The sequence below is a fragment of the Pelodiscus sinensis genome, chromosome 3, assembly GCF_049634645.1.
Source record: "Pelodiscus sinensis isolate JC-2024 chromosome 3, ASM4963464v1, whole genome shotgun sequence".
Taxonomy (NCBI): Eukaryota; Metazoa; Chordata; order Testudines; family Trionychidae; genus Pelodiscus; species Pelodiscus sinensis.
Window position 1 is genome coordinate 35,879,062 of NC_134713.1, and position 26,595 is coordinate 35,905,656.

Consider the following 26,595-nt stretch of genomic DNA (forward strand, 5'->3'; position numbering starts at 1 on the left):
GGGCAAGAAAATATTCTTGCTTCCATCAGTTATGAGATGAAGCATAAAACCATAAAGGGTGCAAACTCAAGTTATTTAGTGTATTTATTTGGTTTATGACTGGGAAATTTGACTAGAAATGGTTTAATTCTAGCAGCTTCTTGGAGTTTCCATTTGCATTATATCCACTCAGCAAATGAATGGTAATTTACTGTAACACTGTACCAGGTGTTCACCCCTATTATATGGTCTTGATATATTTTGTGCAAAATTATGTTTTGTGAGATATCATTTAAAAATACATTATCGACTTGACATCATCGTCCCGTTACAATGTGTGTATCAATGCTGCGTGTTGATTTTACTTATGATTGTTACTGAAATATGTTGTAGTTCTGAATAATGCCCTCGGACCATTTTCTTTAAGACAAAGGCATACCCGCACACCAACTAAGTGCTAAAAGGTCAGTATCTGTTTGATCGGAGAGTTATAAACAAAGTATTTACAATTCACCTGCAGGACAGCTGGCAGTGCACATAGGTGATGGAACTGCTGATCCCATTACCCAGCAAAGATTTTTCCAGTAAAAAGGGATAGATTATAAGAAGGGAGGAAAGAAGGCCTTTGTCACCTCCCTTCTTCCATCTCTCCTTCTGTCAGCAAGATTGTTTGAACGAATAGGAGTACATCATGATGCATTTTTCAGGACTGTGAATTTGGTAGGGCCCTAACATATTACGTGGATTAAAAACGGGCTATTCAGTATCAAACTATAACTGCAAACAAGGAATGATCACTAATCAGATGTCTCCAGTTTCCACAGATAGCATCGGACAGAGAACCTATTTACCATTTTTGGACAAAAACTTTATCATCACTGATAAAGTTTGCAGATGATAAAAATCAGGGGAGTGGTAAAAAATGAAAAGGAGAGGTCACTGATAAAGAGTGATTCGAATTGCTTGCTAAACTGAGTGCAAGCAAACAACATGCATTTCAATACTACTACATGTAAATCTAGGACATCTAGGAACAAAGAATGTAGGCCAATGTATAGGATGGGGGATTCTATTTTGAGAAGCAGTGACACTAAAAAAGATTTAGGGTTTGTGGTGCATAGTCAGCTTAAAATGAGCTCCCAATGCAAAAATGAGCTAATGTGATCCTGTGATGCATAAACATGGGAATTTCAAGTAGGAGTAGAGAAGTTATTTTACTGCTGTCTGGGGCACTAGTCCAACTGCTGCTGAACTACTGTATATAATTCAAATGCCCACAATTCAAGGAGGATTTGATCAATTGGAAAGGGTTCAGAAAAGAGCTACAAGAATGATTGAAGGATTAGAATTATTAGTGATTGACCTAACAAGCTCACATTTTGCTTAATAAGAAAATGAGTGAGTTAATGAGTGATGATTACCATGCACTATTACCCACCTGCAGAACAAATATTTAATAATGAGCTAATAAATCTAGCAGAGAAAGGTATAATACTATGGCCAGCTGCCTGCTGCAGACACTTGTCCCCACGGTAATCCCCCAGGCCACTCTGTGCCCTACAGTATCCCCCCCAAATTGCAAGGCCTTCCTAAGGCAGTTGTCCAGCCTCTCTACATACTTGAAGAATAACATCCACAGACATCAGCTCACTCTCCCATGACACAAACCCTCTCACACTGCACACTCAGTGTACTTGCATAATGGTGGGCACCACAGCTGCTGTATTTTCAGTTTTGATCTGTTTCACTTAAAATACAAAAGTAGGAAGAAGCAGTATCTCCAGCTATACACAGAAACTTTTAACATTAGCTAACCTAGTGGAGTCTGTAGTGTTACTGCAAATCTTTAGACCCAGGGAAAAGGCAGATTACTTTATTTTTCTGGCAACTCCATAAAAAAAAAAAGTCAAATACAAGCCAGGTGGTAATTCAGCCAGCAGCCCAAGCGCCAGGAGTCCTCCCCAGATAGCATGGCCACCCGTGGGCTGTTCATTGCAGCGGGGACAGACCTTCACAACTCGAGAGTTAAACCCCACAAACCGGCCGCCCCCACCAAAAGAAAACACTCGTCTGCGCGTCCAACTTTCCCCGCAGGGCCGCGCTCAGATCGCTCCTCAAGGCAGGCGCCACGTGGGGGGCGGGAAGCAGCCCCAGCGAATAGGCTCGTAAAAGGAGTAAGGGAAAGCTGAGCTAGTGACATCACAATGGACCGACCCCTGGCGCAACGACCAGTCCTAGGCGCGAGTGAGGGAGGGGCAACTGTTCTCATAGCCTCAGGGCACGGGATACGCCCCTTGCCCCGCCCATAGGGCGGGGCCGGGCTTCTCCCTCCCTCCCACCAACCAAAACATTGACATGTGCTTCTCGCGTCCTTCAGTCACGTGACGAGGGCGGGCTTTGCGGGCGCGTGACGTCACAAACACCCGCCGCCAATCGAAAATCGTGCTGCTGGGTAGCAACAAGCCCAGCCGTAAGTAACCAATCAGCGGGAAGCTGGGGGCGGGGATTTCATCCCCAACCTTAGTTCCGTCAACAGCCTTGAGCTGTTGCTGCTGCGGCTTCGCCAGGTGGGCGCCGCGTCTCCTCGGGCCTGCGTCGGGGCCACGGTAGCGCGCGCTAGGCCGGGGCCGGGGTCAGGAGAGGACGAGGACTGGGTTGGGGCCGGGCTTGGGCTGAGGTGGGAGGGGGCAGGGATTGGGGGGTTGGGACGGGCGGGGCGGGGAGGGCTGGGCTGTGTTGTTGAGCACGGGCACAGGGTGCTGGGATTACGGGAGGAGCGTGGACTAGGCGAGCTGTGGGGCGGGCAATGAGGGGTGACGGCGGTTGGAAACACATTCTTCGGGTTGTTGGGGTCATGGTTGATAGTTAAAAGCAGGGCACGTTTGGGAGCCCGTAGGTTAGAGAAACGGAGGAGGAGGGAGACATGGTGAGTTCAAGGCAAAGAGGAAGTGGTCGGGGTTAAGAGTGGCAGACAGGGTTGGAGTGAGGCAGCTGTCTGTGACGAGAGGCATTAGAGATTTGGGATGGAAGACCGTGAAAATGAGGAGGTGATTTTTTGAGTAGGGAAATCCTCCAGGTGCACAGTGCTCAACAGGAAGGGATGGAGTAACTTGGGATCACATTTTTCTTTCTTTGCTTGATGGGGGATTTCTCCATAAGAATGACTTAGTAGCATACCCTGTTCCGAATGGGAATTCTGGTTCTGTCAGTTGCCTGTGTGATGCTCTGTCCGCGCCACCAAAAGAAAAAGTCTCGGAAATGCTTTGTTAAACAGACTTTATGATTTCCTGTGCCCTTTCAGGAAAGGGTAGAATCCCAAAAGATCAAGAAATTGACTCTAGTTTGTGCTTGTAAATGCATGGAAACAAAGAAGCTAAACAATATCTGTTCTTTATATAGTGCCAGTCACTGCACATTTAAATAAACAAGTTTATTGTAAACTATATCTTGTGTGAAGTTGGAGGATAACTTTGTGAGGGAAAACTAAATATAATGGGTCCAGCATTCAGAAATCCTAGAGAACTCTACTTTTTTTGTGGTGGTGCTAGTTTTCTTTGCATGAGGTAATAAGATCATGAAGATCTCACTCTATGTATGAGGTGTGTGGGTTTATGCAGGCTGGTAGCTCTTTAAACTGATGATCTCAGGAGTGGCCAAATCTTGTTCATCTGAGGGCTATGTTAGTCATTTTCCAGGAAATGAGGATCAAATCTAAGTCCCAATTTTACAACTGGACCATTTTCTGAGTGCCCTGTTGGGTCTTATTTCCTTAATGCAGCCTCCCTTGTTTTCTAATGTCAGTAAGAGGTTGGAGCTTTACATGCTGCAGGAGAGAAGCAAAGTCTATGAAAGCAGGTTTCTGCATACTAAAGGGCTGTGTCTCAACTAATGGTCTATATATCTCAACTAAAGATGGAAACCATGTTGCAGCATTTTCAGGCAGAGCTAGACATATTTTTAATATTGCACAGGATGAGAATATTTTGTTCTTTTGAATTCACAATTCACGTAATTGTGCTAATCTCACATGGAGTTACTGGCTTTCTGTGGCTCTCTCTCACTATGGCTTTCTCCACAAAGGTTTTATTGCTAATTAAATTGGTTTCCTAGGTTTTTTTCTGCCTCTGAAATAGAAGTATGCTTACTTGCCCTAAGCATGGGAGGTCATAAAAGTGCACTGAGAGACAAAGTCTTAAATACTAGTTTGTGTAGGAGCAACAGAAGTATTGCCTATCACTTTCATTAGTACTTTTTAAAAGCTTGAATTCAGTTATCTGTTTTGTAGGGATAAAGAACACATTTCATTAGGAAATACAAATTCAGTAGGAGTGCGATTTTAATCCCAGTGATTTACAAGTCATCTTTAAGGCCTATCAACTAATCAAGAGTTTATTGAACATGTATAGTAAGGCATGCTGTTTTAAAGCAGATACAACTTTTATAGGAGGGTTTGTGCATAATTATACTGACTGTCTGCTAATTGTCAAAGTTCAAGAGCTTAAAGGTACATTTAACTCTTTAAGAATTTAATTTATTCACTCTTTTAATTGGGTTTCACTGGTAATCATATCCTTCCTATTTAATGTAAAATTTGAATGACACAATTTTAGATCCCAATCCTGCTAATTGCTGTACATCTGTTTATCTTCGTGGATGTGAATAATCCCTCTACATTTATAAAAACATGTTAAGAACATAAACTGGAACATTAAGGTAATGAAGAAATTCAGTACAGAGAGGTTCAGCTACTCCTTTGTGATTTTGTGTAGGGCTTGATTGGGTACTATAGATTGAACTTCTCTAGTCTGGCAACATCTGTAGTCCAGCATGATTTCAGTTAGCTGAGTGTCCACATACTATGGGACCACTGGAAACTTGGGTACACCCATAAAGTTTGTTTACAGCAACCAGTCCTGGCTCTTGGTATTTTGTACTGTTATTTAGCTCTAATTTACCCCTACATTTGTTCCAAGAACCCAATAAGCAGTGGAAGTGTTGATAATTCTGGTAGGCAATATTGACCTCCCATGGTCTGGCAAATTCTCTGGTTGAGAACTGGTCATGTCCCAAGGGTGCTGGACTAGAAAGGTTCAACTCGTGCTAACATTGCTTTAAAAAAATGAAATTGAATTTTCTTTGTAATATCTTCTAATCTAGAATACTTCTTTACTTTGATGGAAGTACTGATATATTAAAGACTCTAAAAATGACACAGAACTGCATTGGCTTCTGAGATCACCATAGTTTTCTCCATAAATAGATGCATAATTACAGTATTAATTGTACTACTTCATCTAGTCAATATCCCTGTCTGGTACAAATGTTGCCTAATGAACAGTTTGCAAAGGTTTGTTTCCTCCTCCCTCAAATCATTCCATCTAGTCTCTAATGACTTTTGATGCTCGGAAAGCTTTCCAGATTGTCAGTACCTTTCTTGTAATGAGATACCAGTTTGTGTTTTTTGTGAGTGATTACTTTGCCTGTGTTCCAGTTCTTACAGCAGCACTTCACACATTGTCTTAACGTAGCAGGCTCTATTTTTATTGACACTGTAGTGGTATAGCTCAGTTGGTGATTGCCACAAACACCTAAAAGCTAGATACAGTAAACTTCCCATAATCCAGCACTTTAGGACCCAGGGGTGCCGGATTATCAGATATGCCAGACTATCGGAAGGGGGGGGGGCTATGAGGGGTCTGGGGCCAGACCCCTCATAGCTCCCCCTTCCAATAGTCTGGCTCTGCCATGGTTCAGTCGCTGCTGGTCAGTTTCAGTGACTGCCAGGTTCGTCCGGTAGCGCCGACCCTTGGCGCGGCAAGACCAACTCGGCAGCATCCCAGCTGCTCTTGGGGAGGCCTGGGGCAGAGCAGCTGGGGTGCTGCCAGGTTGGTCCGGCAGCGCCGCTCCTCTGTGCTACTGGACCAACCCGGCAGCACCCAGTTGCTCTGCCCCAGGCATCCCCAAGTCAGCTGCTGCTGAAACTGATCATCAGCTGACTCCAGGAAGCCTGAGGCAGAGCTGCTCTGCCCCGGGCTTCCTGGAGTCAGCCGCTGGTCAGTTTCAGCAGCGGCTAAATCAGGACACCTGGGGCAGAGTAGCTGGGGGGCTGCCGGGTTGGTCCCACAGTGCCGAGGAGTGACACTACTGGACCAACCTAGTAGCACCCCAGCTGCTCTGTCCCAGGTGTACCCAAGTCAGCTGCTGCTGAAACTGACCAGCGGCTGACTCCAGGAAGCCCGGGGCAGAGCAGCTCTACCTTGGGCTTCCTGTAGTCAGCCGCTGATCAGTTTTAGCAGCGGCTGAATCGGGGAAGCTGGGGGCAGAGCAGCTTCAATGGTCCGGCTGCCCGGAGCACTTCCAGGTTCCTGATGGTGCCTGACCATCAGGAGTGCCAGACCATCAGATGTCGGACCATCGGAGTTTTACTGTACCTTGATAAGAAATGTAAAACAACCTTTTATAAGAACAGCATTGCTTTCAGTACAGCACAATGTATGCGGTCGAAAGACATGATTGAAAGACTTCTTTGGGGAGGGATACAGTCCTGCAGACATTTAAAATTGAAACTCACCTGCTAGAAGCTGCAAGTCAGAATCAGGAGAAATTGAAGGGAGAAGCATAACATTGACGTACGCCTGAGATAATAGGAACATGAGAAGCGTCTTGAATAAGGCTTCACATATTCTTTTCTAATACTGTTGATTCTATGGTTGGCAACCTCCAGGATTGTCCTGGAGTTTCAAGAATTAAAGCTTAATCTTTGGTTAAAGACTATGTGATCTGATGGAACAGCCAACCGGCAATGCCAACTGACTGTCGCTCATATGCATTCTCTCTCTTTTTTTTTTTTTTTTAAACACTCTACAGAATATTGTGGCCAAGTTGTCGTTAAGGAATCCAGGAAAATATAAACAGCTTACGCTATTTGCATAACGTGTACTAAATTGTTGGTCAGCACGCCATTTAAAATTTGTGCTGGACAAGATGAATAATGGCTCTCTAAGCAGAGCTGTTCAATATTTTCAACTAAAATTTCCATTGGAAAAACAAGGGTGTTTATCAAACAATTTTTTTAGGATACGTGTATGTTGATCCTTTTCCCTTCAAAAATCAGGAAGCACTAAAATGGAAAATTCTCATTTTAAATTATTATTTGTTGGGTCTTCAGATTTGAAAATTGATTTTTTTTTCCTTTCAATGTTTGATTAACCACTGAAAACAATAAAATGAAATCTAGACTCTTTCCTTCTACCATTCTATACATTTTTAAAGCTTTTCCAAAGTTTGAGAAGTTAGTGGCAAATTTAGATGGTTTCATTTTTCCTTTTGCCACTTAAAGAAAAAAGGAGAGCAGTAAATCCAGTACATAGAATTTTTTTCCCAAACATTTTTTAAACAACATACTTTAAAAAAAATAATTTTCTATTGAAAATGTTATGAAATGTTTTCAATTCTTACCAGACTTGTACAAAATCTCTAAAACAGATTTTAGAATTTCAGACATGAATAACTGTCTTCAGCCTCGTGTCTAACTGACCAAATAATTAAGATTATTGTCTTTACTTCCTCTTGACATTAGAATTCTCAGGATAATTGTGTTTCCATACTTTTGTAAGCTATCATAAGTGTACTTCACTTGATAATGAGCATGATGGGACTTCTCTGTGGAGCTTGTTGATGATCTCTATTAATACAAGACTAAAATAGGGTGGCTGAAGCATGATCCTGAATAGACTTATCCAAAGGTTTTTGGTCAAAATGGCGGGGGGGGGGGGGGGGGGGGAAATAACAGTGGAACAAAATGAACCAAACATCAAACTGAAACATTTTAAATTTGGGGTCTAGATGCACAGGGGTATATAGGCATCATGAACAAAAACCCCAGGAGGAGGAATTGGTGCTCTTAACAGCCAATAACCCGGTGATTTGGGAACCAATGTGCGAGACCCAAATTTAGATCCTCAGTCTGGAACAGAAACTTGATTCCAAATCACCACCTCTTTTTTGCGTAGTTCCTTACAACGTCATACCATGCTACTGTATGAGCAAAATCATGGAAGGCCGGAGAGTTGAATTATACTTTTGTCAGTTTTCCAGAATCTGCACTTCTGTCCACCTACCTCAAACTTTATTGGCAATCTCTTTAATACAAAGAAAAGATGTGACAAAACTTGTTTTTCATCTGTCCTATTCCAATATATTTTTACAGGCTTAGGGAATGTTTATTCTGCCCCACATCTTGGAGTAAGGGGTTGTGAATACCAGCGCACAGTGAGGTACCATGTTATAACTCCCCTCTGTGGATGCTGTGGGCACACACTTAAATGTCTGTGAGAGGCCACAGATGGGAATTATAGTGCATCTCTTTGGTGTGCACTGCTGTTCACACTTCCATAGTCTAAATTGTGGGATAGTGTAGACATCTTAGCATTTTATTGTGTGAAAACTCTTTTGTGTTTCACTTAAAGTTCAAACTTTTTTCATTGTGGATAATATATCTTCTTGGAAATATACATCCACTGAATCACTTAGTTATCTTTTATTCATAAATAAATTCTCAAGATTTGGCTTGCAGGTCTCCATTTTTTTAAATTTCTCTCTAACTCCTGTGTATTCCCACTCATAGTAATTTTAATTTACTATTTTTCATGAGATTCTCTCACTTCTGGAACACTAATGATCTGTAACCTAGCAATTCTTCCTGTGCAAAATGCATGAGCAGGAGAAATAGTTCATTTTGTACTGTAGGTACTTTGAAGGTGACCTGAGGGTTGAGAGAGATGATATTTGTATGCCTTCTTTCTGATTTAATAAGCAACTGAGTTTTAAAAGTCCTCCACAATTTTCAAACATATGTTCTAGATTAGTGCCTTTGAAATATCAGTTAATTGAATAGTCATGAATTCTTATCCATTAGTTGACTATTCTGTAGTCCCCAGCCAGCCTGTTGGGCAGGACGGGTTTGAGCTTCTGGACCCAGTACGAGCCAGAACTGAGCCGGGCTGCCTGGCTACTAATACACTTTAAATGCAGAGTCGCAGTGGGGGTAGGTTCAGGACCCAGTGCAAGCAGGGACTAAGCTGGGCTGCTGGCCAGCCTGCTAAAAAATTTACTGGTACGGGTGGAGGAGAATGGTGTAGTCTATAGCATTAACGTATGAGCTTTGCTTGTTGGTTAATCAACTATACTATTACATCTCTAGTTTAATGTTTCCTGTTTTCTGGAGAGAGACTTGGAAAATGAAGAATGATGGTTTGGAAACTCACTAATTCTTTAATGGAAGGAGCTTTTGACTCTTTAACAAGGTTTTCTTTGATCTTTTTGACTTGCTTGCATTAAATACATCGTTCATCTTAAATGATCTGAATAAAAATCACTTTGTTTCTTAATTTAATCAGGTTTCAGCTTCTGCTGTACCTTTGTTACACTTACCAATTCTCCATCTCTTTCAGATTTCGGGATGTGGGGGAAGGTACATGACTTCTGAATTTCTAATGCAGTAAAACATTTGTTTTATAATTTCAGGTAATCCTTTATTTATCATGAAAGAGAAAAGGGAATAATTTTTTTTCTTTGCCAGACACCGTTAACTGTAGAAATCTAATTTTTCTGAAACTTGCTTGCCCCTTTAAAATGGGGAAAGGGTGGAGTAATGACACAAATGTGAGGGAGGTTCTGAAATATGTCCAGGAATATTTCAGTTAAATATCATACCTGTAATGAATAAACTACTTATTGCTTACAGGAAAGCCATGCCATTTTTGGGCCAAGACTGGAGATCTCCAGGATGGAGATGGATTAAAACAGAAGATGGTTGGAAAAGATGTGAATCCTTCAGTCCAGAACTTGAGGATGAGAACAGCCAGCTCAAGAGCATCAGTCACTCTGTGTAAGTTTCAGAACAAAGAATGATGAATAAAATTCAGCCAGGAAGTAGAAGAAATTGTGCTAATAGGTTAATATTTGCTATGACAGAGTTTCTTACTCAAATTATGACTTTTTTTGTGTGTTTTGCACATTCTTCTCACCTGCACTTATCAGCAACACAGTTATCATAAGCACCTTGAACACGGAATGGCAATCAGTATCTTAATAAGAAAAGGAATTATCTGAAAAACTAACTTGGGCAGGGAAGTGGCTCACTTGATGTGTGGTTAATTTTTATTCAAAATGTATAAAGTAATGGGAGTAAATTACAATAAGTTTTGATCTTCATTAAACTATTGATTAAATCCTCATTTAGAATATAGCAGTAATGCATGGCAGTTCATACAAATTACCTTTCTCTTTATAAGTAACATTTCTTCATCTTGGGTTGGTGTCTACTTGCCAGATGGCTGCTCTAGATGTATTAGTAAATTTGCATACTTTACATTCTTAATAGTATCTGTCTACTATAAATAAAAGGTACACAACATAGGGATGTGACTGGTTAACTGATAAGTATCAGAAGCTTACAAGAAGTGGAAACTTGGACTGATAACTAGGGAGGAGTATAAATATATTGCTCGAGAATGCAGGGAAGTTATCAGGAAGGCGAAAACAATTGGAATTGCAGCTGGCGAGGGATGTGAAGGATAACAAGAAAGGTTTCTACATGCATGTTAGCAAGAAGGTGTGGGGCCCTTACTGGATGAGGGAGATAACCTAGTGACAGGTGATGTGGGAAAAGCTGAAGTACTCAATGCTTTTTTTTTTTTTTTTTTTGGCCTCTGTCTTCACGGACAAGGTCAGGTCCCAGACAAATGCACTAGGCAATGAAGTGCGGGGAAAGAACAAGTTAGGAACTATTTAGAAAAGCTAAACATACACATCCATGGACCCAGATTTAATGCATCCTAAGGTACTGAGGAAGTTAGCAAATGTCATTGTGGAGCCTTTGGCCATTATCTTTGAAAACTCGTGGAGCTAGAGAGAGAGAGCCCAGATGATTGGAAAGAGGCAAATGTAGTGCTCGTCTTTAAAAAAGGGAAGAAGGACGATCCAGGGAACTACAGACCGGTCAGCCTTACCTCAGTCCCAGGAAAAATCATGGAGGGGATCCTCAAGGAATCCATTTTGAAACACGTGGAAGAGAGGAAAAGTGATCAGGAATAGTCAACATGGATTCACGAAGGGCAAGTCATGCCTGACCAATCTGATTAGCTTCTATGATGATGTAACTGGCTCTGTGGATATGGGAAAGTCAGTGGATCTGATATACTTTGTCTTTAGCAAAGCTTTTGAGACAGTCTCCCACAATATTCTTGCCAGCAAGTTAAGGGAGTATGGATTGGATAAATGGACTGTAAGATGGATAGAAAGCTGGCTATGGGTGATGCTTACTGGTTACAGTTAACCATCGGGGCTGGAGCAGCCCCCCGCCCACAACGGGCAGAGAGCTGCTCCAGTCCAGCGAGGCCCACTGTAGGCAACTAGTCAGCAAGCAAAAGCTTATCAGATAGTGGACTAATCCCTTGACTAGTCGCTTCCTGAGGCTGCAAGAGGGAGGAGCAAGGGCTGGTGCTGGGGGGGGACATGGCTTAAAAGCCAGTCGTCCTTCTCCTGCCCCCCCCCCCCCCGTCTCCTCCACACTGTCTCCTGCCTGCTCTTAATACATTTAAAAGGTAGAGCCGCAGCGGTGTTAGCTCCTGGGGCTGGGCTCCCCTGCCTATTGACTAGTTGATGGACAATCCATCAGTTAGTTGATTAAACAAAATTTAATCCATCCTGGGCTAGGGCTCTCCAGCCTGACCAGAGCAGCCCCCATTCTTGTTTAAGTGGTTAATGGTTAAACATAATGTTTAACCAGTTAATTGATTAAACGGGATTTTACATCCCTAAACATTTGCAATATTAGAATGACTTTCATTTATAATCTGAAATAGTGTGTTAGTTTATCATCTCTGGAAAGAAAATGGGGGTCATATTTAGCCACTAGTAGAAGCGAAGGCTGATGGCAGCATATTTGTCCTTAATGGAGTGTCGTCCAGCTCACAGCTGCCATACAGTATGTCATGAATGGCATTTTTCTCTGAGACCAAACAAGGCTGAATAATCTTTTATTGGACCAGCTTCTGTTGCTGAGAGAGAGAGAACCTTTTGAACTATATAAAGCTCTTTTTCAGAACTGAAGTTTGTTTCTCTCTCAAACAGAAGTTGGTTCAATAAAATATATATCCAGCTTGTGTCTGTAATACTCTGTGACTGATATGACTACAACTGTAGCTTTTCTCTTGGGACAGTCATAAAAATGTATTCTAAGCAGGAGCACTAGAGATGAAGATGCTTTAATAGTGCAGATTTCAGAACTCTTGCCAAAATTAAGCCTGAGTCTAGTCACCATTGTTTGTATCTCATTTACTTACCAAACAGCATGGATAGCATTTTCTGGGTTAAAACATTAGGCATTAAAACACTGGTCCACCAAGTTCAGTGGGAGCTGGAAATTTTTCTATTGATTTTAATTGGTGTTTTAATTTACAGCTATCACGTGGTAAATATGATCATACATAAGTTTCGTTGCTATTACTGGAAATTCTCCACAATGAGTCGAGAGTGCATTTGGCTGTTTGGCTCTATTGAGAAACTTATCCTATTTAAAATGTTAGCTAATGTGAGAGTAAAATACAGGTTGCGTCTCTGTAAACTGGAACTCTCTCATCTGGCAATATTTGTGTTTTGGCAGGACCACAGATGTTCCAGGATCAGAGAATCCCAGCACTCTACGGGGCACTCTGCGGGGAGGGTGAGGGGAGATGGGAGCCCAGCGCAATGCAAGGGGGATGTGGGGCACAGGAGCCTAGTGCATGTGACACAGCTGGGCTGGAGGTTGAGGTGGGGAGCCAGGAAGGTTGGCGTGCAGCCCAGGCAGGCTGCGGAATGGGAGTGGGAAGCTTAGCATGCATGACTCAGCTGGGTTGCACAAGGGAGCTGGGGAGTGTGCTGCGCAGATCAGCTGGGCTGCAGGGGAATGTTAAGAGGGGTTGCAGAAAGTCCAGAGAACAACCCAGCTGGGCTATTAAGGGAGCCGGGGAGCCCAGTAAAGTGGCGGGATAAGGGGTGAGGCTGGTAGCAAAGGGCAAGAAATGATCTCTCTTGGTCCAGCAAAATCCCTCATCTGTGACCAGTCAGGTCCTGAGGGTGCCTGGCCAAGAAGATCCAATCTATGATAACTCTTATGATTTTTTTTTTCGTTCAATTTATATCGGTTTCTTTTCCCCAAAATTAGGGGACAGTTCTCTTGGTTAGGACTTCAAGTGCAACCAGTTTACTATCCTGAGGAAAGGGAGCATACAGTATTCAAGTTGTTAGTTCATTGAAAGCTGTGATTAATGAACAAATGAGCACAGTATATTGACTGATTTGAGTATGGGGAAAATAACTGAAAAGGGAATTTATTAGCAAATACAGAAAACTTTGCATAGAAGGGTACCCTGTGCTTGACAAATGCCTCAATTAGCCATGTACAAAATGCAGTCTTTAATTGTTGACAGAAAAGAGTGACTTATGTGCCCATCTCGTTTAAACCTGTCTTGAGACTTGCCTACATTTCAGATCTTTGAAGTTTTTGTTATATACCTTTTTTCTCTGCTTATCTACTACAGACTCTTCTAGTTTTTTAGGCTTTTGTTGGTATGACTGTGACAGTAACTGTTCTTGTTTGGAACAGTGTTCAGTTATCCCTTCATCTTATCAACTCTTGCCTTCAGATAGGATCTATTTCAGAAGATTTCTCGTTTGCCTGTGTTCTTTAATAGTTGCAGTTGAAAAATGAAAATGGGAAACTTAACTTCTGAAGCATTTTGTGAAAGATACTGTTACATTCTATGTAGTACTTTGAGGGGTTTTTTATTAACGTAATGAAAGTTTCCTAGTATATATGGTATGAATTGTATCTCTTTATTCTTGTAAGCTGACATTAACTTGTCAAGGACTTTGTTCGGCTTATCCTAAATGTATTGACTTTCAAAAAAAATCTTAATTTCTGTTTGTGTCCTTAGGTTGCCTCTTCACAGTTAGAAATGGTCCAGATTGATCTCTTAAAAGTTGATTTCAAGATCATGCCTATAGCTTTCTTTCCAAAGGAACTACTCTGCTGCTTGCCTCTTCACAGTTAGAAATGGTCCAGATTGATCTCTTAAAAGTTGATTTCAAGATCATGCCTATAGCTTTCTTTCCAAAGGAACTACTCTGCTGCTATTTGAAAAAAAAAATCTTTAAGAATCTGTTTTATCTTAACATGAAACTAAATGTATTTATAAAAGGATGATTTTAATTTAAGTGCTATGCAGATGTGGTGAACTCATGCACTTCCAAGTGACTACATATGAAATATTTAGAGTTACAGTGGACTTGACATCTGTCCTGTAATAATTTTGCTCAATTTCCTTTAAACTTGATTTTCCATCTATAGAATTCTGTTCTCACTGTTAAACACAGTATATGTAACTATTTATGCAAGAATACATCCCATTTTGTTTACTGATTCTAGGATATCACTTAAGATCCTTTGAAACAAAAAAGATTGCAGACTTCAAATAACAACTAATCCCATTAGCCCCTTCTTACCTTTGAAAATGGAATGTAGCGCTGAATGAGGAAGAATCATGCTTCATTAAATGGGGGACGATTAATTTCAGCTAATGGAAGTAGCACGTAGTAAGTGTCCTTGAGTAGTAGTATATTTTACTACACCTGTGAATGCCTGGGCTCATCTTGTAACCCTCATGGTTACTTGCACCTTCCTCCTCTCCTTCCTGCTCCCCCAGGCACTTCTGTATTCAAGCTGACTCCCCGCTAATACTGGCTCCTGCCAAGTCGACAACCTCGTCTCTTCCCTGCCCCCAGAAGCAACTACCTCCTGCGGAGGCAGCTGTGTGTGGGGGTGGGGGGGGGGTGGGCGGGAGTCGATACGGGGGGGGGGGGGGAGCGGGGAGACAGGAGAAGCTAACTTAAAAGCTGCTCCCGCCTGCATGTGAATGTGTAGCTGCTGAAATGTTCAACAGTTACACGTTTTTACAAAAATAAACTTATTTTAACATCCCAGATGCAGAGTGGTCTGGATTTTTTTTCACTGCAATCTGTGTAAGTGGATAGGCAAAAGCTGTAGTCTTCATTTTAGACAGGTTTTGAACAAGTCTATTCTTCGAAAATGGATTTATCAAAAAACAAAAATCCACCGTAACACTGATGACAGTACTTGAATGTTTGCTGGCTTTTGGAAATATCAATTTCAAGTGAAAAATTTTGTATTAATAAATAAAATACATAGCAAGTATCCTTGAAAGAAATAATGGACAGTTTCTTTAGGCTTAAATTGCAATATACAGTAACTATGAATCTGTTACTCTCCATCTATAATCCATCATAGGGAGAGGCTTGAAAGTGAATGTGGGTGAGTGAAGTTGCTTTACTTGATTTGTGATTAAATGAATTAAGTGTTTGTTCTTTTTCTTTAAGTTCAGTTTTGTTATATAGAGAACTAGAATTTATCTGACTCTGAAAGTTCTGAAAGTTATTTTACTGTTTACTGTGTTGGTATTCTACCTCTTACCTCAATATAAACAAGATGGTAGGCATTGATGCATTAAAATTCTGAATCAAAAGTTTTTGGAAAAGTTAAACACAATGTTTTTTTTAATATAAAATGTATGAATGTAAGACCCCCTTCCAGCCACACACACACACTTCTGATGGCCATTCTCATATTCTTATTTTGGGGAAAATATTCAGTTGCCTTTGAATCTTATCTTTGTAAATCACTTGGAATACTTCTTACATTTATTCATAATCAATTAAATGAGAATAATTATCTAATAGTTACAGCAGAGGCTTTCTTAGAAACTGAGGGACTGGTTAAACATCTCTTGCCTCAGGTAATTCAGTTGGCAGACTGTCAAATCAGGACTTAATGAAAATTGTAGTCTGGCACATGCAGCCATTTAATTATAAATTAAACCGCATAATGTAGAAATAGATATAGGATTGTTCCTGAACTCTGAGATTGTTGGGTGTAATTTTAAATACATTTATGGGAACTGAGATGGAAAAACAGGGTTTCAATTTTGCCATGCTTTTGCTTATTGGCGTGAGTAAAGGAAGTTTTATTGTGCTCATTGTGTCTAAGATATCAAAATAATTAGAAATGAGCATGTTGGAGACAATACTGCTTTAGTGTGATGAAAAAGATACAGAAACACTTGCCGTTCATGGTGTATTCACCACCGTGAATAGCCAAGTTCATGAATACTGGGAACTGCAGCTCTTGGTCACCATGCTGAGCTTTCTGTGGCTTCTGAACTCACCACAGCTGCCAGCATCTGCTACCATAGGGAACTTGCCATGGCTCCCATCCTTGCCACACCCTCCAGGCCTGGATAGGAGACACCTGTGAATCCCAAGGATCTCTTGTACTACTGTTAAAGTATGGTCACATTCTCATCTTTTCTTTCTGTAAAGTAATAGTGAAAAACACATATATTCTTCTGACTGATATAATTGCTACAGAGTTTACATGAAATCAAATACAGGCACTCTAAACTTCTTATAATATAGACCAGATTTTAGTGGAGAGTCCCAGTTTAGATAGCCTTCTAAGCCAAAGTTTCATCCTTGTATAAAGAGGAGCTTCCTTAAAACCAGGTGTACAATAGCCCTGGAACATCTACAGAAATAAATGCTCACCTATTCTGTCCTAAAATTCTATTCATCTTTGAGCCTAGAGCCACACTGTCCAGAGATGAATTTTCTAGTATTGAAGAAATTGCAGGGAACAATTCAAATACTTCTATGGTCGGTGCAGTTCAATGTCTTTCATGGGGATAACCTTTCAGATTATGGGTTTTTTTGTTTTTTTTTTTTTTTGGCTTCCTTCCTTCGGAAATCTCTAATGTAGGATGTTGTGGAAAAACTTCATTCTCAGAAAAGCCTAAGCATCTGTTTTACTTAGCAGCCAGAATGAGGCACCGTGAGATTATAAAGTGCACTTAAACATGAGCTATCAAACTAGCTATTGATTGAACTCTGACCGTGTCTGCTGTAACTGGTCTCTTTTCACATTCCTCCTGCAGTTATGACCTGGGGCAAGAGACTGGGGTGCAAGGTCTGAAAGGGGAATATCATTACCTTAAAAATATTTTTCTTTTTCTGTTGGGGAGGAATTTTGGAGAAAACCATGCAGTCCTGTGAACAGTGCAGATTGTCTGAAAAGTGGAAGCTATGTGTGAATATCTTCTGTTTAGAAGAACTTTAGCACATCATTTAGTGCTAAGGTGCAGACCTGCTGACTTTGGGGGCAGGGAAAGGATAGCAAAAGGGGCAACTGCTTCAGGACCTGATGATTCAAAAGAGCCTTGGGTTCTTAGCCGCCATCGCTTCTGTGGCAGTGGCCAGCGCTCTGGGCCCTCTAGAGCCGCATAGAGTGCACTATGTGGCACTCCAGCAGCAATTTAAGAGTGGGGTGGTGCACTCCAGGCAGTGGTGAGGGCTGGCTGCTTAGGCCCCACCCCTTCTGCTTGAGGCCCTGCCTCTGTGCTCTCAAGACCTTCTCCCCCCCTTCCCAATACACACACCTTGCCCAGGGGCCCAGCATGGCTGTTGAGCCTTCTGACAGGTGGGAGTTTACTTCTTTGTCACTTTATTCATTAGCAGGTTGGCCAGAAGCCTGGCTCAATCCCAGCTTGCACTGGGTCCGGGACTTACCCCTGCTGTGGCTCTGCATTTAAAGTGTACTAGGAGCCAGGCAGGCAGCCCAGCTCAGTTCCGGCTCGCACCAGGTCTAAGAGCTGAGACCATCCCCCTTTTCCCCCCCCCCCCCCCCCGACGGGCTGCTGCCACCCTGTGCAGCTGCCTCTGTATCAGAGGCAGCAATGCAGGGCAACTGGTCTGCAACGGGAGCTGGCTTTTAAACTGTCTCCCCTTGCAGACCACCTCCTACCTGGTACCCCATGCTGCTGCCTCTGATACAGCAGCCCTGACATCATATACATATAGTAGCCCAGTGTCTGAGAGTCTGTAATGCCGAAATGCTGGCTGTTCCCTCTTGGGGGGGGGGGGGGGGGGCGCTGTTGCCTGAAATGCTGGCTGTTCCCTCTGGGGGGGTGCTGTTGCCTGAAATGCTGGCTGTTCCCTCTGAACGGCCCATGGGGAGTGCGGGGCTCAAACTGCTGCTTGCTCCCCTGCAGAGGCCAGCTGAGCGGCGCAGAAGTCAGCCGAGCGCCACGGTGGGAGGCGAAGGGGGGTGGGGCAGTGACGTGCGGTGTGACAGTGGCTGCAGGCCCCGCCCCCTAGCCGTGAACGTCACCGCCCCACCTCCCTTCACCTCCCGCCGTGGTGTTCAGCTGACTTCTGCGCTGCTCAGCTGGGCCATTGCGTGGGAGCAAGCAGCGCGAGCGACCATTTGGGATCCGCGCCCCCCCCCATGCAGCAAGGGGAGAGCAGAGCCTTAAATGGCTGTTTAGGCTCCGCGGTCCCCCGAGTGAGAGGCAGGAAGGGGAGGAGGTGTGTGTGTGTGTGTGTGTGTGTGTGTGTGTGTGTGTGTGTGTGTGTGTGTGTGTGTGTGTGTGTGTGTGTGTGTGTGTGTGTGTGTGTGTGTGTGTGTGTGTGTGTGTGTGACCTGAAAATCCCATCTTATGACGGACTTATTGGCTAGTTATAGAATAGTAGAGTAACCAATAAGAATTCATGAGACTAATGGACTATTCAGTTTAACAAGATTTAATATCCCTGGTCTGGGGTTGAGGTTCGGTGCAGAAGGGAGCTTGGGTAAGGGATCGGGAGTGTGAAATCTGGCACAGAGTTATGACCAGAGACTGGGGTGCAAAGTCTGAATGGGGGTTGTGGCCCAAAGGAGCGGTGTAGGAGGGAATGCAGGGACTTGGAAGGGATTGTGACCTTGAGGAGCAGTGTGGGAGGGGTTACGGGTGCAGGAACACATGCAGAGCGTTTGGGTTACATGAGGTAGAGGAGGCAGAAGAGGGACAGAGGGTTGAAGGGAAGGAGGGACTGGGGTGCCAGAGAGAGGCTGTGGCCAGAAGTTACTTTTACATGGACAGCTTCTGATCAGCAGCTTAATTGGTTTCTCAGCTAGGGTCTCCTTCTTCCATGCCCCTGCACTGGCTGCAAGGGCCTTGTGTGGCTCAGAATGCTGCAAGGCCAGAAGGAAGAGGATATTTCACTCGCTGGCCAATGAGAACTTCAAAATTTTGCTAGGGGTAGGGGCAGCACACGAAGCTTCTTTTTCCCCCTTCGCCTTGGGCTCACAGCGCTCAGAGAGCTGCTCTGAGCAATGTGCAGGGGCAGGGCAGACCGGAAATCTAGTGGAGTATCCAGCAAGCTGGATCTGGGCTGTGTGTTTCATTTAACCTAGCATTCTCTCGTACGATGTTCGATGGCAATTAACAAGATCTTAGTGGGGTTTTTTTGGTTCACTCTTACAAACCATTTGCTGTTTGTTACTGTGTTTTGAAAGAAATAGGCTAGGCTATTGGAGTGACTTATGTGGTTTTGGACAGACCTGTCAAGAATTTCTGAAGTTTTGATTACTTCGCAAGTACATGTTAGGCAAAGTCTCTGAGAGCACTGTTAGTATATTATGACCATGTGAAGAAAGCTTATGTTCTAGCATTTTGATATACCACACTATTTGTAGGTAGGAGTCACCATGTTATTGGAATATATTAATTCAACTAGCTGGAGTTAACCAGCATTGCTCAGGAAACCAGAGGAACAAAATGTAGAAAAACCGTAGTCTATTATCTTTTTTTGAATGGTAGAAAAGTTGCACTGACTTCTATAGGGATTAAAATACAGGTCCGCATCATCCCCGGAGCGGGGGACGGGGTGACCCCGGGTGGAGGGGAAGTTACACATGGGAGGGGCGCCCCAGCTCGCGCCTGGGGCTGCAGGTGCCGGGGGAGGGGGGGCAGGGTGGGTGCCCGAGCCATTGTGCACATGGGGGTGAGGGCATTATGTGCCAGCGTGGGAGGGGCAAAGAGGATCACTCATGTAACCTCGTGGGCAAGAGGTGGCGAGTCCCGAACAGCACTGGGGGCCGCAGGCGGCAGGCACAGGACCTAGGGTGTGTGGGGTGGCCCCTGTAGCGCAGCATGGCGGCTTACTTTTTTATTTTTACAGCTTGAGCTCAGGCCTGATTGGCTCCAAAAGTACCATAAAACCTTCTCCTGGATGAAAGGTTATCCCATGCAAAGTTTGGTTGCGGTAGCTCTTATAGTGTCCAAGTTATTAACACACATTATATTAAGCTAGTAATGTTTGTCTAAGTACGCATTTAAATTAAAAGCAATGTTTTAAAATGACCCTGCGACCCTCTTGCACCTCCTTTTTCAGATAGATCCCCCAGTTTAAGAAATGTTGGTGGTCTCTCTAAAATTTGTATAATGTGGGGGTGGGGCAGAGCACAGAAAAGTTCAAGAACTGTGATATCTGATTCATTTTCATGGGTGTGAATTTTGGTTGTAAGTATTCCAAAAGTTCCTGATGCTTATCAATTTTATGTCCAACAAAGCTAATTATTTGTCCTATTTTAAATCCCTTCCTGAATTTTTTTCTGCAACATTCCTTTAAGGGGCTGTAATGCAATTCAAAAAGCTTAAGCAAGCATCTTTTGCTACTCCCACTTTACCAAGAAATTCATTTGTAGCTTTTATTTAGGATTTGAATAAGTAGAATTTGCAGAAACACAGACATTTGTGTGCCAGAGCACATTGCGGGATTAGAGCCTAAAATATCACTTTCTGTTTAAATTGGACTCTTTCTTTCAGCTCTGGTAATGTAAAAGTCTTTCTGTAACATGCATTTCTGTAGGGTAAAAGCTAAACATAGTTTTTGCTGAATAGTATAATATTCTGTTAAAAGGTCTTAATCTAAAAGCATTCAGTACCCTGTGTTACGTCACTTTGATAAGTTGGCTAATGCTGGTTTTAATTGGTATCAATAAATAGTTATGGGTTGATGTAATTTAATGTTAGCCATGTAATGCCTAGGCAAAGGTTGTTTTCAAATGCCCTTGTATTTGCACTGGTGCTTTACAACATCTAGACTATTGCTGATGCTGCTTGAAGTCTAAACTGATAATGAAAAATAGGTTTAGTTGACAAATTCACTTGTTTTAATAAAATCAAATATTCATGAGTAATAAAAGGCTTGTATACATATTTTTTTGTCAAAAATGATTCTGGGGAAATAAAGCAATTTTACTTCCTTATTGTTGGTCATCCATGCCATATAGCTTTAGTGACTCTACTTATCTATGCAAGGCTTGCTGCCTTCACAATGAGGGCAATCTTTTATTAGGAGTGTTTTGGAAAAGTGAGCACTCATGCTTATCTTTGTCTTTGTATGGTTAGTGTTTCTGTTTCCTCTAGTTATCTGCTGACCTGGAAAGATAAGCTTTAATTTAAGAAACTGCTTTGGCTTTATTCTGTGTTATGTAGGTTTTTTTTCTCAGCTTTATAAATAAGCTTTTTATTGTAGAGGCGAGGTTTTTTTTTTTTTTTTTTTTTTTTTTAAATAAGTTAATTAAAAAGAGGAATGAAAGCAGGAGGGACTCTGATTCTTTGCTGCTCAAGAATATATTAAATATTTAAAACAATTGCAAAATGTCATGGTCGCAGCTTCTAATATAGTGCTTCAGATAATCTTTGTGGGCCATTCTCTTACTGGATTTTTTTTATATATTATTGGAACTCACACACACTGTCTCTGTCTCCCTCCCCTCCCTCTTTCCCCCGCTGCACTTGCCAACCCACTACAGGAGGTAGGCAACTCCGGCTCTTTGCCCCCAGCCTTTTCCCTTCCTGCTCTCTCCTCCACATACGCACACCTCTGTCAGCCAGGCCCTCTTCTCCCTCCTCCCAACCCCGCGGGTCCCGCAGCTGGCACGACGGAGCAGCTGACAGCTGCCCGCCATGTGGTGACTGCTGGAGCTTCAGCCAGCCATTGTGCGGCAACTGAGGGGACCAAGGTCCACCCCAGTCCCAACCCCCTCCCCCCAATCCAGCCCAGGTCCTCCACTGCCCTCTCCTCCCCTCCCCCCGCCAGGGTCCTGCCACAGGCACCTCCTCAGCTATTTTCCTCCTTCGCTAATTCTTCACTCCAAGCCCCAGCTCCAGCTCAACGAAAGTAGGGAAGGAGGGGGTTAGGGCTCCGACTAGGAGTATGGTCCACAAATGAAGGGTTCACAGTGCAAGAGGGGGCTCTGGATGGGGAAGTTAGGATGTAGGAGAGAGTTCAGGGTGCAGCCTCTAGCCAACCAGCATTTACCTCAGACAGCTCCTAGTGCTCAGTGTTTCTGGGCTAAGGCAGGCTCCCTGCCTTCCCTGGCTCCACATTGGCTTCTGGAAGTGGTGGCATCCAGCTCCAGATGTGAGGAGGGCCAGAGGCCTCTGTTTGCTGCTCAGTATGGGGGCAGCGTATGTAGACCCTGTGGTTGCCCTTGCACCTAGGAGCCAGAGGTAGCCAGCCACTTCTGGGAGCTGCGTGGCACCAGGGCAGACAGGGAGCCTGCCTTAGTGTCACTGACTAGACTTTCAATGACCTAATGAGCGATGCTGACTGGAGCCACCAGGAACCCTTTTCGACTGGGTGTTTTGGTCAAACACCAGATGCCCAGCAATCATGAAGTGGGACAGGCAGAATCTGGGAGTGCGTGGATCTCCTCACAGCAGTCTGGCAAGTGTCAGCTCAGGGAGCTCAACCAAATCTGTATCCGGTATTAAATGCTTATCAGTTAAGCAAGTATTCTATTACATTGTTTCTCAACCAGTAGTACAAGTACCCTTAGGGGTACTCAAGAAGTCTGGAGGATAAATCAACAAACTGAAATTTGGAGAAAATTTTTGTGTTAAGTTTTACAGCGCTTTATTATTTTTGTACTTTTTACACCCAAAAATTTCATCGCCCACCCGGCTACAATTAAGTTACTTAAACAATTGTGTTGCAATGGTAGAAAAAAAGTGTGTGTGGGGGGTGGGGAACCTGTAGGTACTGGGGGGTATTTATTTTTTTTAAAAGGAGGTTCTTATTTAAAAAAAAAAGTTGAGACACTATTAAATCAGGGTTTTTTTTCCTATATGATCTGTAAATGCTTTTACTCCCGTACTTCTGTGACTTTAAGGTTTGTGTTTTGACATCCAGTCTTCAGTCTTAAACGACTGAAACAGCCTCATATGATTTACTACAGGTTGGGCCTCCCTTATCTGGCACCTCAGGCCCTGACCTGATCTTTCCCGACTGAGGGAATTTGCCAGATATGGGGAGGTTCCCCTGCCACCGACCACCCAGGACGTTTCCTTGCCCTGCGACTGGCTCCGCTCCAGCCTGCAGGGCTTGGACTTGGACTCCAGCCTACTGGGGCTCCCTGGGGATGGAGCTCCCCAACCACTGTGGCCCTGCTTCTCCCCCACCTGACTGAGAATCCTCCTAATAAATTCTCCTTTAAAAAAAAAAAAAAAATTAAAATGTGCCTAATGTGAATTTTTCTATGGAAGTTGTTACTATAGTTGAAACAAGGATGCTACACAACTATAAAAATGAGAGGAAGTATTGAACATAACAATTGCTCTATTAAGGTCCTGAAAATGGTAATTATTGGGAACCACCTGACACAATGTTCTCTTTAAATTATGAATTTCAAATTGATAGTCTTCTTTCAGTATAGTGAGTGTTTCAGACTTATCATTAGACAGTTTTTAATTAAATGTATTTATTTCAGCATCTTAACTGATGATGAAGAAGAAATATACAGGACTGAAGACTGTGAATTTGCAGCCAAGAAAAGGAAAAAAGATCATATTCGGAGTAACACAAAATCACAATGTAAGACTGGATTGCTTTTAATTCTAGTTTAGAGGATAGTTTATAATGTGGAAGTACAAGGCGAACCTCTCTAGTTTAGCATTCTTTCTTCTGACAACAGTGATGGTCTGGCATGATTTTAGTCAGCCGGATGTCCACTTCTCAGAGGTGTGACCAAGTTTCCCACAGTTGCATAAAGTATGTTTATAGCCACCAGTCCTGTGTCTCAGGGCTCATCTAGACTATTCGAAAGCGTCGAAAAAGGATATGCAAATTCCGCAGGAGTTTGCATAACTTCTTCTGATCTGACTTCCGAAAGCAGAGCTTTCGAACGTGAAAGTAGTTTGGATGTGGCTTTTTCGGCGAACCCCCTTTTTCAAAAAGCCACATAGCTTTGAATATCTTCTTTCGACACTTTAGCATAGTCTAGATGAGCCCTCAGTGTTCAGTGCTGTTACTTAACTCTAATTTGCCTCTAATGTCTTCTCAGAGCCCAATAAGCAGTAGAAGTACTGATGATGCTGCCAGATAATACTAACTTCTTGCAGCTCTGCAAATACTCTGGTTCAGCACCAGTCAAGTCCCAAGGATGTCGGACTGGAGAGGTTCAACCTGTACTTAAATATTTCTATGAAGTGGACATAATTCACTAATCCTTAGTACTGCTTCTACAAAAATCAGCATTAATAATGCATACATAAATTATGCAGCTTTTTTTAAACTATTGTGTCATTGAAGGGCATAAGACCTTAATCCTAATGGAAAATTCATTTGTGATACCACTCTCCTAATCAAAGTCTACTTTTTTTTTTCTGGAGGGTTTTTACTTTAAGGTTCTTAGTATATAAACTTACTTTTCAAATACTACCTTTGTAAGTTTGTGCTAATTTTGTATGTCATTTTAATTCAACTTGACAGCTTTAGGAAAAATGAATTTAGAGCAGCCTTGAGGCTAATCGAACATACTGAAAACTTTGCATTATTAACTTTAAGCTTTTATTTAATATGAAGTCAAATAAAAAGAAAGTCATGCACCTTGTTAATTATCCCTTGTTTTAGCTTTCTTTCTTAAAAAATATATTATATATAACGTTAATAACTTGGGTACTATGGTGTGTCACATACAAACAAGCATATATGATGTTAATATTGGTGCCCAAGACACAATTCACTCTGCTCATGGATGGAAAATCTTAGAGGAAACATTGGTGGGGTCCTGTGTAAAATATGTGATCTTGTAATTAAAACTGTATCTTAATGTGTGCTCATAAGAGAGTAGACTATAGATTGCTGATACAGCCTTAAATCTGGCGTTTCCTTACTTTTTGAATGCTTGATTTTGCCACATAAATAGCTTTCATTTAGTTTAGGGGCTTTTTTGTTTGTTTGTTTTTTGGTAAGTATCTAAGTCACTTAAGTACTTTTGGAACTCTCTATTAAACAGCTGTTTCAAATTTTTGTAAGTAGCCTTCATTAAACCTATTACATTTTTTTAATAAAACCTCTCATTTGCAAAGGGTCTTATCAAAAAAGGATCCATTTATGTAACTTTCTGTTTAACTTTCAGCGCATTTATTAAAATAGTTACACTGATTTATTTTTAGGTTTTTATCATGAAAAATGGATCTATGTTCACAAAGAAAGCACCAGAGAAGTAAGTGTCCTGTGCTGTGGGCCAAGACTTGCAGTCTATTTACTGTGTAATTACATGTGATGTTTAAGTATGCATCTTAAGCTTTATCTTCACTGCATGCTAACCTTATGCTTAATCCTTGGTCTCTCTTCTCTCTCCCTCCCCTCGCCCCACCCCCACCACCATGTGCACACTTAACGCTGTATATATTCATATGTGACTTACCTGTGCCTTACATTAGGGCAGCTGTCACACCAGGGTGGGCAATAATTTTTGGCTGGGGGCCCACTTTCAGAAATTTTTGGAGTGGCTGTCCCAGATGGGGCAGGGCCTCAGGCAGAAGGGGCGGGGCCAGGACACTTCCATGCTTCCCCATCCTGCAAGAGAGCGCTGTGCTTAGTCAACCACCAGCTGAGCAGCAACTGGTGGTTGACTTCAAGTGCCGAGCTCTTGCAGGGTAGGAGGAGACTTCACATGTTCCCCCCCTACCCCCAAACTGTGATTGGCCTAGGGGCAGGGCAGAGCACACGAAGTCTCTCACTCCCTGCCCTCCAGCATGCAGTGCTTGGCATCAACTGCCAGGATTGACTCTAAGCACAATATGTCCCTAAGCTCTGATTGGCTTTAGAGCAGGGGAGTGACAGGGCCTCCATGGACCACATTAACCTGCTTGGTGGGCCCATGGAAGCCCTTTTTCTCACCCTTGTGTCAACTCTGAGCAATAGGATGGTCTATAAGTTAGCTTTTAACATGTGTTGCTACCATGTTAAAACATGGTTATCCATAGCTGCTCAACAACTGAGTTATGGTCTTTAGTTAATTCCCATAAGCTACTTAGGCACCTGTTCATGTGTTCTACCTTGCTGTTTCCCTGTGCCCTGAACCTTGGCCAGAAATGGTCTACCTTTACTTTCCTTTACTCAGGGAAGTACATGGTCTCCTCTACATGCAGTTTCCCCAGCTACCCTATCCCCAGTGTAGGAAACATCAGCAAAGTGGTCCCTAAGAAGCACGTGTGTAGATATGCAGCTTCCTGGCCCTATGAATGAACCAGAATCTTGGTGCAGATTTGAGCTGAAGTACATCAAACTGACATCTTTAATTGTACAAAGAGAAATCTTAAACTACAAAAAGTTAATCTAAGCAGTCTCCAGCTGATCACAAGATTCAGCAGACAAAACAGCAGT

At 42.7% G+C, this 26,595-nt stretch overlaps 1 protein-coding gene across 7 annotated transcripts in view; it reads left to right on the forward strand.

Annotated features, from left to right (window-relative positions):
- Window positions 1-2,228: 2,228 nt before the first annotated feature.
- FBXO25 (F-box protein 25) overlaps window positions 2,229-26,595 on the forward strand; it is a 68,170-nt gene continuing 43,803 nt past the window's right edge. For 3 of the 7 annotated variants that reach the window (XM_075923570.1, XM_075923572.1, XM_025188609.2), the window contains exons 1-3: window positions 9,725-9,868; window positions 23,693-23,796; window positions 25,380-25,429. In XM_075923570.1, coding sequence (XP_075779685.1) covers window positions 9,732-9,868; window positions 23,693-23,796; window positions 25,380-25,429 — 291 coding nt within the window. In that variant the 5' untranslated portion in view covers window positions 9,725-9,731. Of the gene's footprint in view, window positions 2,547-9,431; window positions 9,505-9,724; window positions 9,869-23,692; window positions 23,797-25,379; window positions 25,430-26,595 lie in introns of those variants that run through there. The other 4 variants (XM_025188607.2, XM_006130969.3, XM_006130970.4 and 1 more) reach the window with 4 other exon arrangements.